Here is a 20,437-nt window from a genome sequence, read left to right on the forward strand (position 1 = left end):
TCTATTGCAGTGGCTACTACTCCTGTAGCTAAACTTGTATACTGGCGGTGTGCTGGAGAGCCTTGGGGCAGTATCTGAGAATCTGCTTTTGGCAGCTAAATAATGACAATGGGTGAGCTTTAAGCCGAATAGATTGAAAACTAACATCTTCTCCTTTGCCCATGTGACTTATTAAAAATTCATATTACTGCGGGTTGTATTGGTTTCAGAAAAACAAAGCCGGTTTCTGCTGGTCCTTTAATGTAAAGTCTGCACGGGTTTTCACGTGGGAAGCAGATCAAGTTTAAATTGTGGTGTTTGACTTTTAAGTGTGCGACTGATAAGGCACTTCTGTGTTTGGGACAGATCTGTCCGGATAGGCTGTGTTCAGTGGTCCACCTCGCGTTTTCTGTGCCAATGTCCAGGCAAAAGAACAGATATTCTCCGTTTATGTGCTTTAACTTTGGAACTTTGTACCACTTACTGTAATAATGTTTAATATTAAATAATCTTTAAAGAAAGTTCACAGAACACCATTGCCCAATCTACACTGCTTAAGCCAATTCTTCCACACGCATTGCATTGCAATAGAACCTCCGAGAAAGAAATACACACATCTCAAGAAACAAAGGGGATGGTGGGGAGAAGGGAGATATATATTCTGTAACAATAAACACACATGCTTTTAGAATTGCAGTCTCAAAGACGTTGAAAATACAAAGTCACCATGAACAACATTATACACTTTAAGCCTCCCAACTACCTTTTAAGGCTGTACCTGTCAAGCCAACCATCTTGAACACTTAGTAAACCATCTCTATGATAAAGGGGCTCAAAGTGGTGTCAAGTGTTGTCAGTAGGCGCTTCCTGGTGTTCCAAATAATCATGGGCAGCATTTACCTGAGAAAAGATGTGTGTTTTTCCAACATGCAGATCTCAGCTTTGCTGGATATAAAAATGGAAGCCTAAAACCTGCTTGTTTAATTTAGCAGGCGCTTCAGCTGCAGTAAATGAACATGGAAAGCAATACATTGTGTTGCCTACCAGGGGCTTCCCCAAAGGGGTGTTTGTCCTGCAGAAGCCACTACTTTCTCCAGGACCGTGGTGGGCATCCAGCAGTGCATTTGGCATGAGTCGGGCACAGGTTGCATGAGAGTCTGTTATGCTTTAGGAGCACCCTTGCAGAGCGCGCAGGTTAACTGGGAATAGAGAGCAGAAGTGGAGGATTCACAGTGCAAGGTCTCTCTGCCGTGAGAAACCGACAGCTGTGTGTGTGCTTGGAGAGTGCGGGAGGGCTCAGAGCGAGAGGAGGGAGGGTAAAGACACATACAAACAGGCAGACAGAAGGTGCATCCGTGAAGCCCTGCTGATGAGCAGAAGGGAAAGGAAAAGAGAGTGCGCAGGAACAAACATAAATAACAAGCATTGGCATAGCCAATAGGTCTCGCCTTTGGGGCCTTATAAGTATTTAGTTATGCAGCACAATATCCTTGGTGCAACAACACCAACGGTTGCACGGCTAAACACTTATAAGGTCCCAAAGGCGAGACCTCTTGGCTGTGCCAATGCTTGTTAAATATTACAGATACATAAATTGTCGGTGAACCACAGCGACCTGAGTGACGATGAAAGACGGGGAACATAGTGCGCGAGGTGCGGGAGAAGTAGGGTGCAGGCATTGTGCAGTCAGGCAGTGGGGCAGAAGAAGTGGGCCGTAGGTGTTTACTCCCAAATCCTTCATTTTTTAAGGAGGGCTGATGAACAGTAGCTCAAGGCGCCATTTATCAAACGATCAGGAGTGTGCGTGGTATCACACTGCTTGTTGGCCAATCTGACTGTCAATCAGCGACAGCTCTGATGTCTCTGGCTAACAGCTGCCAGCGCGGCTGCTGCCCGACTGTCTACAAATGTAACGCTCCCGGTAGAGACCTCTTTGTGTCACAATTGAAACCCCCCGGGTCAGTGCAGGGAGGGGGCTTCTGTGGTGAATCAAGGACTGTGAGCAGTGTGTGGTGCCTGCCACTAGAGGGGGCTCTTCAGCTCACTTTCTCTTCTCGCATGGGGAGCTCTCTCAGGTTTTCCCTCCAGTGCACCACAAGGCTCCAGTACAGTCCTAGCAACAACCTCCGATGTGGTGAACTGTTAACAAAGATGCAACAATGTAGTCAAAGTAGGACATGGCACATAACAATGACTCGTTTAGTGGGCATCACCAATAGATAGGAAACCCTGTGAAGCCCCCGACCTTTAACAACAACATATATTTAATGCTAATTTACAGTTTTTGGTCACTGCAGAGTAACAGTCTCAGCTCCTCCTCAGATATGTTTTTGTTATGTATGCCTACTCCCATCCCAAGAAAGTAGCGGTTGCCATGGGTTACCTGAAGAGACACCTGCCAAGGCCAGGAATGCGGCACTGCGTTCTGTCCATTGATGATCCGGTTATAATCTTTCACCACAGGCGGTACGGCTGGGATCCCACATTCTGCAACGAGAAGCATACCATGGGCGATTCACAAAGGCATGTATGAGTCCGCGAAGTGGTACCACAGGAGCGCTTTTGTCCTTGCTCCCACGGGCCTTTGTGAGTCTGTCCTGAGTCACCCAACTCCCTATTAGTGGAAGTACCAAGAGGGTGCTGTCCTTTCTATTTGTACTAATTGCAGTGCTATAAATGGGCCGGTACTGTCCGGTAGGGAGTACCGCACTTTTTTATTTTGAGAGGGAGAGTACCAGCACTTCTCAAGAGATACCTAATACTTTTAATTGGAGAGTACCAGCACTTCTCAGAAACTAACAGGTACTCTAGTACAGAGGACCTGCACTTCTGTTTTTCCATTTCAAGCACTGACAAATTTTACATGAATACTCCATGAATATTCCCATTTTAGAAGTTTTGGGACCAATTGATGGTAGAGTAAGTAAAAGTATTCCATTGGAGTGCTGCTTTACGTATTCCAAAGTGCATTTGTGAATAGGCTTTTGATACTTTTGATAAAGGGAGAGGCTATAACACAGATGCTGTATCCGTATAGCGGGGACTGCGCTCTTGATGTAGATTATTAGGGGATGAGATTAGTGTAATGACCTTTTTTGGGGGGGTTCACATTGAGGTAGAGCACCTCAAAACTGAGGTATGTTCAGACTGAATGGCTACTCTTTCAATGTGTGAGGAGAAAGATGGAAGGGTGCTGTGTCTAACACAGAGAGTGGCAGGCTGAAAGAGTCACCGCATCTCTAATACAAGACATAGTAAGCCTACTGCACTGGACACACTTACAAAGCAGACTTCCCATTAACTTTTCTGCTTCAATGTTTGGTGCAAGCATGGAGCCTGAAACTAGAAACATGGTATTAGATCCACCACACTCACCTTCTGCATATGCACTGCCAATAAAGGCCAGGCAAGAAAGAACCCACAGGAAAGCCATGACTGCCTAGAGATATCTCCCGGCTGGCCGTTCCTGCTCTTTTATAGAGCTGAGCCCATGGCCTTGACGCGTGGGCGAATGAGTGATGTGTGTGCAGACAGAATGTGGCAAAACCTAATTCCAGGCCACCTGCCGACCTTCCTTATCCGTGGTCGGGCATGGTCTCTTTATCTTCAACATACTGGAACAGGTTTACCTGGAATCAATCATTCTCACCCTGAAGGTCAAAGGACTGGTCTGCGAAAAGGCAGACCTTTGCTGGTAGCCTGCCACGTGACTTGGGGAAGTGAATGCAAGAGGTTACACCCTCCCCCTGGGCTGCCCTGCAGGAGGCATTTCATTGTTGAGAAGTGATCTGACTGCAGAGTAAGGAGGCCAATGTTCTGTTACCAGAAGTCAAGGTGTATGTCTGTGTGTCTGTGTGTCACTGTTGGATTCACCAGCACATGCTGCTTAGCAGCGGCAACCACATGAATTTCCTATAGTTTAAAAGCAAGCTGCGCTCTTCCTTAAGTATTCGATACAGCAATGGTTTTAGCAGTAGCATTCCACATTTTCAGGCCCTGCACTCAGACACCAGTACTCAACTTAATTAACCAACCAATCCTACAAACGAGTATCACTAGTTCTCCTGTCACAGGCTTAAAACTCACACTCTCCAGGATTGTGGCTTATTCACCAGCATTAGCCGCTCAGACTCTAGTACAACCCCACTCACACGTATATCACTTCAGTGGAGGCTCACGTGAGGCTGGCCTTATACACTTTAATATTCTAGGTTGTCTTGACAGAAGAATGGAAACAACTAACAATATGGTTGGAATGTGGCACAGTAATGAGTCAAAAGGTAAGCAATGGGAATCTATCTTGAGCCCCTTTCTTGTGTCATTCTATATCCTTACATCCTTTCTACCTTGTACCTGATCTCTATTCCTCTTCATCCATCACGATCTGAGTTTTCTGCCCCACCCAATGCCGAGACTGCTCTGTAGTACAGTTTTCTTCTTCTGTTCCACATCATCCTCCTCTGTCCAGTCCCTCTTGCCCCATCAGTCCACAATCCTTCTCTGACCCTGCTATAATCGACTATGCTTATTGTATCTTCTCTCTTCCTCATGCCCAATCATTGCTGGCAGGATACATGCATTGGGTTGAATGTGTCGTGTGTAATTGATTCAGACCCATCCCATCCAGTCCAAGCGGCACTGCTGTGCATTGTTGAAGCATATTGGTCTAACCAGAGAAATCATAAAATCATGCAGGAAAGGCAGGAAGTGGAATTTGTTGACTTACATTGTGAACAGTTATGGACAGATGTCTTGGGGAAGAGCTGCACTGATGTGGGCCCGTCATACAGTACAATACATCAAAATCTATGTAAGCCTTTCCCTCCATTGTTTCCGTGGAGATGAAGACTCCACATTGCCACCCTAGTAACCCGGTGCATGACTGTCCCTCTGCTTCTCAGCTATCTGCCATTTCTCACCGATCAAGCGGCCTCCTGCATGAACCTGTGAGACTCCAGAACTGCGGTCGACTGCATCCTCTAAATCTTCTCTGTGCATGTTCATCACCAAGTTGGGTGGGACATTGACAGGCACACCTGCCTAGATGCCAGTTCACCACACTGTGATTTCCCATTGGTTTCCCGGAAACTGTGGCACCTGCTTCTCTTCTGTAACTGCTAAGTCCGAGCGAACATATTCTTAGCGCGAGTCACCAGGTATTTTCTCAGTTCTCCTTTGTGAATCATATCCTTGTACCCAGTAAACCATGATGCAGAGTGAAACAACACCACCTCCTTTCATTGGGAACTCCTTTGACAAAATGTAAAGAGCAGTCCAGGTCTCCAACACATCCACGATAGCTGCCGGCATAGCAGTAGATGATGTTCTACAATGGAAGAAGATATTGTTAGTTCATTCGTTGACGATAGCGGGCCACAATGCATTCAATCCGTTTACCAAAGCTGAAGAAGACAGGAATGGTTTAGATGATAAATTAATAGTATTTAGAGGTTAGGCATTCATTACAGTACTTTCCAGCATGGTGTTTCAGTGTCACAAATTCTATACTAGGTTTTAGCGTGACCAATGAATCCACCCATGCTTATGCATCAGCCCCTCATGTCCTAGCAGCCTCAATAATGCTTGTTTGCTTTACCAAGTAACTCATTAGAAACTAGAACATTGCTGAATGCTAAGCTGACAAGCACAATATAATAATAATTGACAGGAAGATATGGCCAAAGGCACTGTGCAGTGACTGAAAAATATTAAAGTGCTGCTGTAATGGAATTATGTTTATTATTTATTTTCCATAAATAAATGCCAGGAAGACCAGCTTCAGGGCACAACAAATACACACAATAAAACATATAATGATTACATCGCTACTGTTAGACCTGGCATCCTTGGCGTGGTTTCCACTGACTTTTTGCCTTCTGACCTCCTGTTTTGCCTACTTCATTTTTGCTGACTTTATGATTCTGGGCACTTTACCACTCCAAACCAGTGTTAAAGTGCATGTGCTCTAGACTCTAAGGGCCTCATGTAGGTAGCATACCAGTTACCACTTCTAAAATACCGAACGATACCGAATCGGTATTTTAGAAGTGGTAACTCGTATGTAGGTAATGAGTCGGTATTTTTTACCGATTCGTTACAATTCGGTAATTACCGAATCGGTATTTACCGATTCGGTAATGAGGCATACCTTCCCATTGAGGGGAAGGTATGCCTCATTACCGAATCGGTAAATACCGATTCGGTAATGGTGGAGAAAATGCAAGGGTGGCAGGGTGTCACATTGACACCCTGTTGCACCCCTGATTCGGCCATGTGTGCACATGTGGCACACATACATGCCCTAAGGGCATGTATGTATGCCACATTGCACACTGCTACGCGCTTCACAATGCATACACACATACATTAATTATTTACCACCAACTATAAGTTGGTGGTAAATACCGACTCCTAAACACACACACACACTCCCCCTACATATCATTTCTGAAATCGGAATTTACCGATTCGGTAAAATTACCGAATCGGTAAAATTACCACATCGGTAACGTTACCGATTCGGTAATTTTACCGATTCGGTAGTTTTACCGATTCGGTAAATTCCGATTTCAGAAATTGACCCCCTACATACCAAAAGCCAAAATACCGGTCGGTAACGGTATAATTACCGAAAATCGGCCGTTACCGACCGGTATTTGGCTACCTACATGAGGCCCTAAACATGGTAACATTGGCTTATCCACAATTGACATATTTAATGTACTTATAAATCCCTAATAAGGTGCACTATATGTGCCCAGGGCTTGTAATTTAAATGCTACCAGTGGGCCTGCAGCACTGATTGTGCCACCCACTTCAGTAACCCTTTAAATTAGGCCTGGGCAGAGCTCGCAGAGTTAAACTCTGCAGAATTTGAAGAGTCAACGAAAAACTCAGTGGAATTCCACAGAGTTCCGCAGGAGGAGGTGTTTTGCAGAGTTTTATATAGCGCGAACTTGACCCGAATCCAATCAGGTATCAGAGCGCTTTACATAGCACCAGTTACGTTACATGAGGACACACATTCATTTTTTGTTAGGCACGGGGAGATTAAGTGATTTGCCCAGAATCACAGGATGTTTAGCGTCATTACCGAGACTTGAACCCAGGTCTGAGGTCGAGCGCCCTAGCCGTTAGGCCAACTCCTCCCCCCTGAGTTCCCTCTATTACGGACATGTAGGACCATCTTTGTAGTTTTGTGAAAGAGGGTGAGAATTCAGGTCTCTTTCTGAACCCTTTGCGTGCCTTGAATGCATTGCAATCACACCGGTAATCATTCTGGTGGGGCAATGTCTAGGGAATACTACAGGCAGCATATGGAGACTGGGAAGAACCGCAGAGGAGCCAACGGGGAATCACACGGCTGCGGGACTGGAAAGGTATGATGCAGCCGATGCTTTGTAAACAAGCGAAGAAGCAGCTTCCTGGGGAGAGATGATGTGCAATCCTGCATGCACTCCATTACTAAGAGCTTGGCTCTGCTACTGGAGTACTGTGATTGAATTAGCCCTGTTGCTAGAGCTGCACGTTGCTTTGCTGTTTTTGTGGGCCTTTGCATGAGTGTACTTTGAATATTGTTTACTGTTATCTACCTACACTTATTTCAGGCTCTCAGGATCTCTTTAGGTGCAGCATTAACAAATCATGACCAAATGTATGAACCTCTTATTTTGTGTGTATCTCGAACGCTCATTTCCATGCAGTTGAAGCCATCATAAGTGTAGATATGCCATGAGTATTAGCAGGTGTGCCATTGTAACTATTGTGCACCAGGCACTCATTTCAGGACAAAGAGAAATGTTCTGGGTAAACCAGGAATTTCCTACTCCTTGTCAAAGCAGCACACTTGCGCTGCTGTGCAAGAGTGCTCTAGCTATCAAAGGTCAATCGATGGACAACCACCCTAGACGTGGACTTTAGGGTCCTAGCACCGCCCTATTTGAATTATTTTTGGCTTAGTGGGATACACAACATTTTCATTTATTTACCAACACACGGAGGTCCCTAAAATCATGGCAAAACAAATAGCGGCTTGTTATTGCACAGTTACATTTATAATATCCGTGTGATCGCCTGTTTCAGGTTCCTTATTTATCCAAATGTTATTCACAGCAACACCTTTGCTCAAAGTGTGGTCTTGAACTGCCCAAAACCTGCCGCCACCCTTGGCTTCTCTGACCCTAAGGAAGACACCACTCCCCTCTCAAGCCTAAATCTCTTAACTTAAAACTGTTACCCCTCCCCTGAGCCTCACCCTCTCTACTTCAGACAGCCAGACTGTCACACCTTCCCTTCCTTCCTGACTACCAGACTCCCTGATAAGGAATGTGTTTTAAACTGCGTCCTCCTGCTCCCGGAGGACTCATTTAAGGAGGACATAAAGAACCTGCCCCTATGAAGCCAGTCCCTTCAGAACCCGAATTAGGCTTATGTCACAACTGGAAGTCGGTCTTTGGACTACGCTGCAATTGAATTTGTTCAACTCTGGCTTCCGTATCGCCGCAAGTCCCGTCTATATTTCTGTCTATTCTCTCCAGCCTGTGCTGAAGCCAGAACACTAAAATACCTTTACAGCCATTTTAAATGAAATATGTGAAGGGATATTATTACAGCTAAGTAACTGGAGAATAATTTTTTAGGGCTCTGATACCATGTACTGTCACTATTCATCTGCCAACTCGTGTTCAAATAACGGAATAAAAGCTAAAACATCGCTCAATGACACATTACTTAGAAGGGGTGAGCGCGTACCAGTAAAATCCTCTCTGCGGACAGAGTTTTTTTGCCGAACTCAGTGAAATTCACAGGCGGAGCGGAGTTCACTGCCCACTCCTACTTTAAACATGTCTCGGGCTTGCCACTTCAGCACCTGTGTGTGCAGTTTTAAACTGCCATTTCGACCTGGCAAGTTAACCTAGTTGCCAGGCAGAAACCTTCCCTTTTATTACATATAAATCACCCCAAAGGAGCGCCTTAGACAGCCCTATAGGCAGGTAGCAGTGTATTGAAAAGGTAGGACATGTACTTTTGAGTTTACATGTCCTGGTTGTGAAAAACAGTTACAATCGTTTTTCACTACTGCAAGGCCCATCTCTCCCATAGGTTAACATTGGGATTACCTTATTACATTTTATAAGTGTATTTTCTAATTGGAAAAAGATGGACATTTGGAGTTTGGTGTCTCTGGACTCACAATTTAAAATCCCCTTTCATGGTAAAATTGGATTTTAAGTTGCAAATCTGAAAATGCCACATTTGGAAAGTTGGCATTTTCTTACTTTAACCATTCTGTGCCTCTGCCTCTCTTTGAAAAAACTTCTGTGGTGGGTGACAGTTGGGCTTTGTGCATCCCCTCTAGACAGTTACACTCAAAGGGAGCTGAAGTGTACCTGATGGGTCATTCACATCCTGATGGGCCATTCCCATCTGGATGGGGTCATCCTGGGCATTACTGAAGGGAGGAGCTGACACCTCCACCTGAACAGGGCTGTGCCTGTCTCCACACAAAGAGCTGCATACACCCCTGTAGTGAGTCAGGAGCCACAGCAGGAGGGGCAGGGACCTTGTGAACTCGAAAGGCATCTCTTTGAAGTATCCCCCACTTTAAATGCACAACTGGGTATAAGTACTGGACATTTGACACCATGACATCAGTACACTTCTGGTCCTGAGGACATTCTTCCAGGAAAAAGGACTGTGGTGCTGCCAAGAGGGACTCCCGCTCTACTGCACTGCCTTGATGTGTTGGCCTGTTGCCTATTGCCTGGGAGGAGTGCCTCTGGAAAAGTACTGTTTATAGTGGGACCTGGGTGGCTCCTGTATTTGACGCGCGCTCTATTGTTGTCTGCCTGAACTTTTGAATTTGCCTCAGTCAAGCGCGACCAGATGTCCCTGCTTGATGCTTTATGCTTTTATGCAGTATATTGCTGTTTAATCTTTAAAAAAATCATATCTCAAGTTCTACTTATTAGATTATTGTCGGTTTGGTCTTGTTTTACTCATAAAATATTTTTTCTTTTTCTAAACTGGTCCGGAATCTTTTTTGAGGTGTTTTCACTGTATTGCTGTAATTTAAGTATTGCACAAATACTTCACACATTGCCTTTTAAGTTAAGCCTAATAGCTCTGTGCCAAGGTACTAGAGGGTGAGCACAGGTTAATTTAGGTTGTGTATCTCACTTGTCCTGACTAGGATTGTAGTCCCTACTTGGACAGGGAGCAAACCTCTGCTATCTAGAGACCCAATTTCTAATAACTACTATTTAGAAAATAAAACAAAACAGAAGAAAAGAAAATCCAAGTTACTGAAACAATAAATATTCTCCAAAAAGAATATGAACATGTTGAATCTACATAACTGACAATCAATAAAAGTACAGATATAACTTGTTTAATCTGTGACAATATCATAAAACAATGACAGTTGACTCTGTGGTGCAGAAGGATGGTCACAAGAGCAGGTGGATAGAATAGTGTTTCACAAGACAGAGAACACCTTTGATGCTAACAGATCATGTGGACAGGCTAACATTAATGGGGGTATGTAGCCAACAATAAGAACGGATCTCCTCTAATTGCATAGCATACGCCATATGAAATTATGAGCATTCTACCAGAGTCTGCAAAAGTGGAAAGTAATGTGATTGAATGTCCTATGAAAAGAAGCTGCACTCTTTAAATGATTATGGCATGCCATATTATAATGTATTTGAGAATAGAAAGGGTATGAGGCTTTGGATTGACACTTCCTGGGTTACTGATTGCTATAACTACAAGATACTCCAGGAGGATCAAGTCTAATTTTACCCAGATGTATCACCTGAGGTATATGTACATTCTTAAATAGAAGTGATTTGGTATTCTAGACTATTCAGTGTAATAAGAACTTCTGAATTGAAGCAATATGTGGGTGGCCAAAACAGACTTCCAAATTTTGTGATTAAACATGAAGGAGAAATTTAAATGAGATTAAGTCTAAGGGCTAAGTATCATATTACGTCAGTGGTGGATAAATAATATTTACAGACTATTTTGGAAAAGGATGAAGGCATACTTCTAGGTAGACTAGGTAAGAACAGGCTTTTCATACACCAGATTAAGGATAATTAATGCTTTCTAGTCACACATTGCTTCAGAAATCCTCTATTTAGTATGACAGATGAGCTGTTAAAGATCCAAAAAGGCACATTTGATAAAGGAGTTACAGAACTTAGAGAGCTCTTTTTATTTTGTTACTACTACAATTAAAAATGAACAATTGAGCTTGTGCAGGCCTCCGTCATTCAAATTATGCTACAAATGCAACTCATCCCTAGAATCTTTTATCTGATAACAACTGTGAGAGGAACGCGTTGGCTTTTTTTCTTTTCTTAAAAATCTTTATAATATGGCCCTGAATCATTGATACATTAAATAAATAAAGTTTCTGAAGTATTACAAAGAGAAGATTGAAAGTTCACAGGGAGCAATTTGTGTCTCAACATTTGATATCAGAGAAGTCTATAATCACAAGAGGTTAATTAAGGTATCGCAAGTGCTGACAACCTTTGTCATTCCTGAAACGACATATCAGCCATGCAAAAGGATGAATTCATGCTCATGAGACATGTTGTGTAATATTTAGGTCATGTAGTTTCTATTCAAAATGTTTTACTGAATTTTAATAACCAGTGGCACATACAGAAAAAAAGAGGTTAACAATGCTCATCATGGTGAAATTGAAATAAATAAAAAGTTGCAAACAAATTCGATCATTGTTAAAAAAAAAGAAAATTAATCAAATAAAAGATAACTAGTTTGCTACATGTATAGAATCAATCACAAAAAGATAAGCAACTTTATAATTAAGATTTATAACTAGGATAATAAATATTATATGATATAACTAATGACCAACAACATATTCATAAGAGATTTACAAAATAAGTGATGGCATAATTTCATTACCAATAAAAAGAGAAATGCAAATATTTTTGTTTGAGAAACAGAAAGCCAAAAAGAAAGTACATTTGACTTACAAATAATTACCGTACAGGAAGGGGTCGCAGATATTAGGAATTATAGTAATTACTTCCCAACATTAATCCAGAAATCACTAATTACAAGACAGTCTAATAATATATGTCCAATGGACATATCCTCATCTTTACAGTGCTACCATATTGAATCATCTAAAATGTTGGCTTCAAATAATTTGTTAGGAGCCAAAAAACAAAGCTATAAAAATAAATGAACTCTATATAGAGGTGCCGGTAAACATCCCAAAATATTATGCATCCATATTTTTTTTTCAAAGCTGACTGTTCCAAAATGTTACTGTGAGAAGGTGGCTTAGTATATGCTGTCCACTAATTAAAGTGGGCAACTTGTACCAATCCACACGACCCTTATGATGTATGACGTCAAAGATAACCTTTATGAAAGCTATCCTAGTGGTAGCTATGGAGAGCAGCCTTCAGGCTTAATCTTGAAGGAATGTAAAGCAGCTTGTTTTACCAGAATATCACCCCCTGAATGACTAAATGAAGGAGAACCACTCAGTAATTATATAAAAATATGTATTTATTAATATAACACTTTCTACTATCCTCTACACGAGGTTAAGGCACACAGCACACACTACTGGATCAATAGAACAGTTGTAAGTAGCACAATACACAGCGGGCTCCAGGGGGATACCGGACCATATACTAAACTAGTGGTATAACAATCACGACTTGACTAGACACAGTGCCTAGAGCACTGAGAATCGCTGGGACTACAAGGAACCACCCAAGGTGATGACACAGGAGACCCACGGAAGACGGGTGCAGTGAGGAAACACGACCGCATGCTCCGTACAACTCTATGGGAAAGTCTCGGTTGCAAAGTTAAAGTTTAAGGACCCTTCTAGGAGGACTTCGAGCAAACCCTTTGGAACTTAGGAGTTTAAAGAGCCACCCCACCCGTGGATACCGTAGTATCTGAGTTACCTAACCCAGGGAAGCCGGTTGCATAGGTCTGAAGTGGCGTCGGAAACTCTCATCGTTCTCTATGGAAGGAAGTGAAGAAGTACTGCTGCCGGGAAGGTGAAAAGGGTCCGGTGGAATCCAAGCCTGTATTCTGGATGGAAGGAACCTAAATGCAGAGGGGACAGAGTCTGGGTCACTTCAGAGTGACCAGGGGCTCAGTAGACGAATGCCCACCGATGTCGGGTGCTTGAGGTACAAAGAAGGGATACTTGACTCTGCAGCCACAAGGTCCCAGAGGCGTCGAGGATGACCAGGAGCCAGAGGTGAGCTGTCCAATGAAGGATGTCGAGTGCTTAGGGGTCCCCTTCAGGCGGGGGCACCAACAAGCCTTAGCCACAGCAACCCACGCAAGAAGGACAAGCAAGTTACGGAGTGGACCAGCATGGTCCAGGGGACTCTCCAAGCAATGGGGAGTCAGGGCATGTCTGAAGCAATCAGGAAAGCCCAAGATGACCCTCAGGGGGACCCACAGGCCAACGGACCAGGAGTCGCGAGGGGACCTCAAGCAAGTTTGCAAAGCACCAGCCCATGGAGCACACAGTGTGAGGAGGGGAGTTTTTTGGTGCAAATACTGCTCAGGACCACACGGGGTCCAATGCACAAGCTCAGGAATCACCAACAAGCATATGCACTTGCAAATGGACGCGGTGCACAGGGTTTCGGGTTACGCAGCCCCCACAAGGGATACTTGCCTCAAACTCAGTGAGAGGGCAGATCGACCTCAGGGACCTTCAGGAACTCACCTCCTGTGTTGCTGAAATCTTCGGAGTCCGCAGGAGCTCAGGAGCAGCTACCGGTCAGTTGTTCTTTAGGTACCTGCAAAGCAGGGGAGTGACTCCTTCACTCAAAGGGAGTTTCTTCTGTTGTCTTAAGTGCCCCACAGGTCCTGCATGGAGCCTGTATGGAGTCACGGCACCATCTAACCTTCGGACGGAAAGGGGGACAAATTCAAGCCCAGTCGAGGTCCAGCGAAGTCCAGGTGTCTAGACGGTCGAAGGTAAGTGGTTTCTTCTTTGTAGAATCTTGCCCACGTAAAATCCCATATCCTATAGCCAGGTAACCCATTTTATACCCACAGGAGAGGGTTGGACAGATTCAGGGGACCTTCCTAGGAGAGGGGCTGGACAGAGGGGTGGCTACACCCATGTCCTTTGTCCAGTTTTGCGCCAGAGCAGGTGCCAATGGCTCCCAGAACTGGTTTGAGCTGGACTATGCACAGGGACACCAAATGTGGCCCAAGTGCAGACTTTCAGGCACTCTCAGAGTGCACACACCCAGCCCCAATACACTAAATCCTGTCTCGGAGGTGGTCACACCTCCCTGTGACAGGATGCCTATTGTGCTGCCTTCCTCTGCTCAAGCAGCAGGAGGGCAGAAAAGTGTCTCTGATCAGCAGCATCCATTTTGTGCTGTCCGGGTCAAGAAGGCTGGCACCGGTAAGACCAGTGACCCCACGAAGCTCGCTTCAGAAGAGTGGAATCATACCTCCCACACCAGTTACTGGTGTGGAGGTATGATTCCAAGGTGTTTGACACCAAACTCGATATGTTTCTATGCAGCCGTTTTTGAGATAGCATTTACCGCGAGGTTATAATGCACCTCTACCTATATGTCCGGCTGAGTCACAGACAACCCAGGAGAATGGTCTCCGAAGGCTGCAGAGAGGCTCTGCTTATGCAGGTGCACCCTCTCACATAAAACCAGCACCCTGCCTTCAGGATTGTTAAGGCCTGCTATAGGAGTGACTTATAAGTTTTACGTATAGTGAGCATTAGATATAGTGAAACTATATCTGAAGTAAGTGGCACAAGCACCAGCTTACATAGGCTGCAGTAGCAGACCTAGAGTTCCATTTTGCATGGCCTCTCATGGGTGGCATAATACATGCTTCAGCCCATGGGAGGCCTCTGGGGTACCTATGCCCTGGGTACATGGTGTACCATATACTAGGGACTGATAAGGGTACCCCAGTATCCAATCTGGAGTGTACCAAAGTACATGTATGTCAATTTAAGGTAGAAAGCAGATAGACTGTAGTCCTGATTAGCAGGATCCCAGTCAGACTAGTCAAAAACCAGCAAAACACCAGAAAGTGGGGGTAACCATGCATTCAGATCCTACCTTCCTACAGTTACTAACAGTCAAATTCCTGGCTTACGCGAGGGATCGGCATGCGAAAGGTGTGCTCACGCTGTGATGGATTTCATGCATTTGGCATGGCACTGGCCTGGAGTTGCTAAGTTTTGGGAAGCAGTATTTTGTCAGGTCGGTGAGATAGCTGAGTTAGACTTAGTGATTGACCCCGCGGTCGCCTTGCTAGGATACACGAGAGGCCTCCCAAGGGCGGTGCGTCGGCTGGTGAATATGGGCATGTTAATAGCCAAGCGCAGAGTAGCTTTGTGTTGGATGCGGGGCCTGCTTCCCACGATAGCACACTGGAAGAGAGACGTGCTGTACTGCTTTACGCAATCGGAGACATTTAGTGAGCTCCTGCCTCCGAGCAGCAGGCCAAAGAATTTTTGGACTGTATGCGGAATATCTCAAAAACGGGGGAACAAGTGCAGGTCTTGATGCAGGGGAGGTGGAGAGGTCCGCACCGGCTCAGCTGGCGGGTGAAGGGAGATTTACGACAGGGGGTGGAGATGAGGCAAGTGGCGAGTGAGTGAGTATGTGTACATGGCGGCGCGGGGTGTGAGCTGGAGGGTGCGCTGGATAGCACGCTGAGATTGGCCTTTATGCGCACCAGTTCAGTGAATTAGTGTAACAGATCTATGTGAGGAGCATGCCGGCACAGACGTTGGGTACGAGGGGGAGCCCCTAGGAGCTGCTGACAGGTTAGTTTAACGGTTACGGAAGGGGTGGTGGGAGGGAGTGGATAATGGGTTGGGTGAGTGCCGAAGACGAAGACTTTGGGCTCTTTATAGGGCATAGATTGCGTGTATAGACATGGTTGGTGGCATTTATGTTGAGAGATGTTGAATTATCGCACATATACGACAGCGATACCCGGCCTCCGGGATGTGGGAAACGCTAGACATGCACTGACTGCAAGATACTACGTAGCCGGCCCTCTGGGTTGTAGGCGAGTGGATGTATACGCACTATGTTTTCTTATTCTTAATTTTCTCAATTCAAAAATAAATTAATATAAAAAAAAACAGTAAAATTCCTGTTATTAATAATTTTGTATGCATTCTGGAAGAAACATGGCTTGATGTATTTACAATACTTAGATACATTTCTAAGATAGAAATGTTTGCTACTAAAAAAAAAATTAGGAAATGCTTTTAATCACATAATACCTCATATTTCTAATATTTAGAGGAATATAAATTATACATGATTTGTAAAAGTGATAAAAACATATAACTTTAGCTTGTGTCCTGTAAATAAAAAATGCCTCATCAATTCCAGCTTTCCAAAATGTATATTATTGTTTCATTTTAAAAAAAAGATATGTCAATGAGATTTTTATATTAAGACGAAGCAGTAAATCAAGTTCTAAAAATAAGAATTTAGTTGATTTAATAACATGAGAGATTGTATTAAGTTGACTGTTGTAAACAGTTTAAAAAAAACATTTTTATTAGTTTATTTTTCTTTGTCGACATGAACAATGTAATAACATTTGTTATTGTAAGCAGTTAAATAGCTGATAATAGAAGCAGTTAAGAAGCCTATAGTGGAAGCAGCTTAATAATGTTGTGTTCACTAAAAATCCCTTTGACAAAAGATGAATGTACATATCTTGGAGGGGGCGTGGCTTGAGTCGCCAATAAGATGGCCGCGTCCGGCTGAGGCTTCGTGCTTCAGTCGGGATCTTTCCTGTTGTCAGAGCTGTTTTCCGAGTCCCGGAGAGGCATGCACTGAGGCAGTCACGCAGCGGACGCGGGGGCACAGGTAGCGGTTCTTTTATCTGCTTTTGAACTTGCCTTTTACCTGTTTTTCCCCGCGGCGCTTTTACTTCAAGAGCTGTGGGTGGCGCCCACCATTTTGTCTCAGCGGAGCGCTCCGTTTCCTCAAGGTGCTGCTTGCGACGCGGTTCTACATTTGCCGTGGCAGCTAGCACTGGCGGTTGGCAGCAAACACCTGGTTATTTTGTTCTACAAATGCTTTCCAGGTACATCGTGCTTCACTGAACTCAGGCAATGTGTTTCCTCTTCATGACGACTTTCTTCTCAAATGTAATGGCTTCAGAAGGTGGTTTTATCACAACTCCATGTTTTTTCACCTCATATTAAATGGACTGTGGTATTTTTTGACTTTTTCTTCTCTCACCTGCTTCTTATTGGAGGGCGATTTTCTACTTTTGGATGTTTTATGAGACTTTATTTTGCTACTTAGTTTGGTTTTCTTAGCTGGAGCAATCTAAATAATGCTTTCTAGCTCATATTAGTTGCCTCCCTGGTAAATGTATTGGGACGTGCTAAGCCAAGCTGTTACTCTCTATGTGCTTTATATTTTCGTCTGTGGATGCCTTTCATTGTATGGACAATTTTTGAGGATAAAACGCAATTGTTCAACCAAGAAAGAATATATGTTCCATGCGAGCAACCTTTTGGAAAAACTTAAATCACGTGGTTACCCAAAAAAGCTCCTCAAACAGGACCTAAAACGTGCATAGTGGACACCGAGGGAGACATTGTTAGAAAAAAAGAAAAAACAAGCCACGGACCGAATGGTATGTGTTTCAACATTCTGCTCTCGGACAAACCTCCTCAAAAAGGTGATTAATCAAAATTGGCATCTAGTACAAAAGATACACACAACATGGAGTAAACCATTGTTTGCCCTAAAAAAAGATAAAAGTGTAGGTAATTTAATTGTCCGTGCAGCACCACAGAAGCCACTAAACACAAATGTTTTGAGAGCTCAGTTAAGTTTACCTCCTATTACGGGGCATCATAAGTGTGGCACTTGTTCTTGTTGCCCACACACTTTGGAAGGTGCCCTTTTTGAATGTAATAACGTCAACTGGAAGCATGATCAGTTCACTAATTGTAAAAGCAAAAATGTAGTGTATGGAATTGTATGCCCATGTCCAAAACTTTATATTGGAAAAACAAACCAAGAAGTACGTCAGCGAATTACTCAACATATGTCCAGAATTCGGAAAACAGTGGCTAATGCACCATTAGTAAATCATTGGGTGTCTAAAAATCATGACATAAAAGATCTAAAATGGACCATTTTGTCAAAAATTGAGATTAATCCTCGTGGAGGAGACATCGAGAGAACACTGTTACAGAGGGAGGCTATGTTGATTGTAAGATATAACACTGCTCTAAATGGACTAAATGAATTATCTGAGATCTACAACTTATAACTATTCATGCTGCCAGTTAAGTGATACCTTTTGGAGCAGTTACTGAGAATTTGAAATATATTATAATCAGTTATCCGATTTTTTACCATCTTTCAAGTATCCCTTCTCCCAACCAAGTTTTTTATACAACATAATGATTTTTTTCTGCTGGCCTTTTTTGGTTGGATATGTTTTAAACGGCACGTCATTCTACAGTTATCCACTTTTACTGTAACAGTGACTTTGATCTACACTTCTAAGTATATGGGAAACATGTTCCAGGTATTTGTATACGTTCCCCAGGCTTTTTTCTATACGTTCCCCAGACGGTCGCGATTTTAGCTTGTTTGGAAATGATGGTGGTTGTGTTTATCTGGTATATAAAAGTTATGACTGATTAGTCATCAGTTTTCAGTCATATATTGCCAGAAGGCATTGTCTAATAGGTATGATTTACTGCATACACCATCTACTTCTAAATGAATTTATTTGAAAACAATGCGATTATAGATAAAAGCGGAACGATTAAAATCCTTTTTGTGAATGATATACGATGCGAGCAATTATATGAGCGGATCAACTAATAGGTCCTGGTTTTCTTGAATAATAAAGTTCTGCATGGTTGAATCTGACGACTCTTCCTAAGTTGAGGCGGTTATTGATGACGTCAGTAGGCGCGGACAAAATTGCGTTAAAAAACGCGCCTTTACGATGTGAAAACCACCGACTTTTGGCGAGTGAGGAAGGCGATCATAAAAAGACGTCCATATGAAAGTAGAAGGTATGATTTACCAGACTACCTCCTCCTTTCGTTTATAAATATTGCCACCATTCCGTTAACCTAATAATTGAAACCGCACTTCGCATGTTTATTTGCAGACTGTGCCGGGTACATTTAAAGTGTTGCACATTGAACAGCACGTTCACCAGCCACCATTCAGGTATGTTACACGCGGCTAACAGCGTGTTTGAGATCAACATGGAAATCGCTTGAGCATTTTTATTTACTTGGCTCCTTTTTGTTGTAGTGGTGTGCCGGACTCCGTCGGTCTGTTTTGAGACTTTACAATAGGATTGTGCCAGCAAGCGAATTTTTGGTGATTATGTAAAGGTATGTTAGAATCCTTGTTGAGATGTTTTAGTGTTTTGAAAAAACGACATTCTCGGAATTGTGTCTATGAGCTCAAAGTATGATTAATTTTGTTTTTTCAGAAATACAACTTGAAAAAACAGTTGCGAAGCATTATGAATGCTGTTGTTTTGAAAATAAAGGTAGATATGTTTTTTGACTTTAAAAGAGGCACACAGGAATGTTTGAAAGGTTATGTGAGTAACACGTGCATTCTTGTGTTGTGTCTGAATAAGTATATTAATAAATTAGAGGTGTCTGAACTTAAAAAGAAAGCATTATTCAGCAGCTCTATAGGCAAAAAATCCCGAACACTATACTGTTTGACCAACATTTTCTGGGAAAGCTTTATATCCTTTCTTTACTGTTTGATATTTTTTTACTTTCCTTCAGACTTTTCTAATTTTCTCTTTGTTTCTTTTCAATTTCTTTGGGTTTTGGGTTGGTTAACATTGGTTTTATTTTGTATTGTTGTAATTTAAAATTAGTTTTTTGTCAATTGTGTAATTGTATTGTTGCTGTTTGGTCCAATCAAATGTTTGGATTATGAATTAATTTTTAATGATTTATTAAATGTTTCAAATTTGAAAAAGGAAATTGAAAAATTATGAAAAAATAAAATAATAAATTTCTAATTAATTTAGTTTTCATCACTACGAATGCATGTGTGATTGTGGAAAGTGAAATGGTGAATAATTTCAGTATTGGCATTTTTCTTGTGATTATTATTTCATTGTATGGAGGCTGCTACTAAATCTGGTTAGTGGACACTAACTCTGTTCCTAGTTTGGACATTACTAGATTCTGCTGTCCTACTCCTGGTGTGGCGAGGCGAAATCCAGAAGAACTTTTCACTGTTGCTTTTTGCTGCCTCCTCCAGGTGTCTGATACCATCTATAATTGCTGCTTATTTTCCATGTAATTTAGTACATCTTCAAATCCACCTATATGGATCCTTCTTTCTCCGTGTGTCAGAAAATCACCTCATCAAGTATGTCTTCTCTTCGTAAAGAT

General features: G+C 42.9%; 1 protein-coding gene across 1 annotated transcript in view; it reads right to left on the reverse strand.

Moving 5' to 3' along the window:
• Window positions 1-3,501, reverse strand: part of LOC146773093 (chymotrypsinogen B-like) — a 43,711-nt gene extending 40,210 nt beyond the window's left edge. Inside the window, exons 1-2 of the mRNA XM_085640002.1 lie at window positions 3,355-3,501; window positions 2,363-2,466 (exon numbers count right to left, since the gene is read on the reverse strand). Of these exons, the coding sequence (XP_085496128.1) occupies window positions 2,363-2,466; window positions 3,355-3,412 (162 nt within the window). The 5' untranslated portion in view covers window positions 3,413-3,501. The remainder of the gene's footprint in view (window positions 1-2,362; window positions 2,467-3,354) is intronic.
• Window positions 3,502-20,437: the final 16,936 nt, after the last annotated feature.

The sequence above is a fragment of the Triturus cristatus genome, chromosome 12 (genome assembly GCF_964204655.1).
Source record: "Triturus cristatus chromosome 12, aTriCri1.1, whole genome shotgun sequence".
Classification (NCBI taxonomy): domain Eukaryota; kingdom Metazoa; phylum Chordata; class Amphibia; order Caudata; family Salamandridae; genus Triturus; species Triturus cristatus.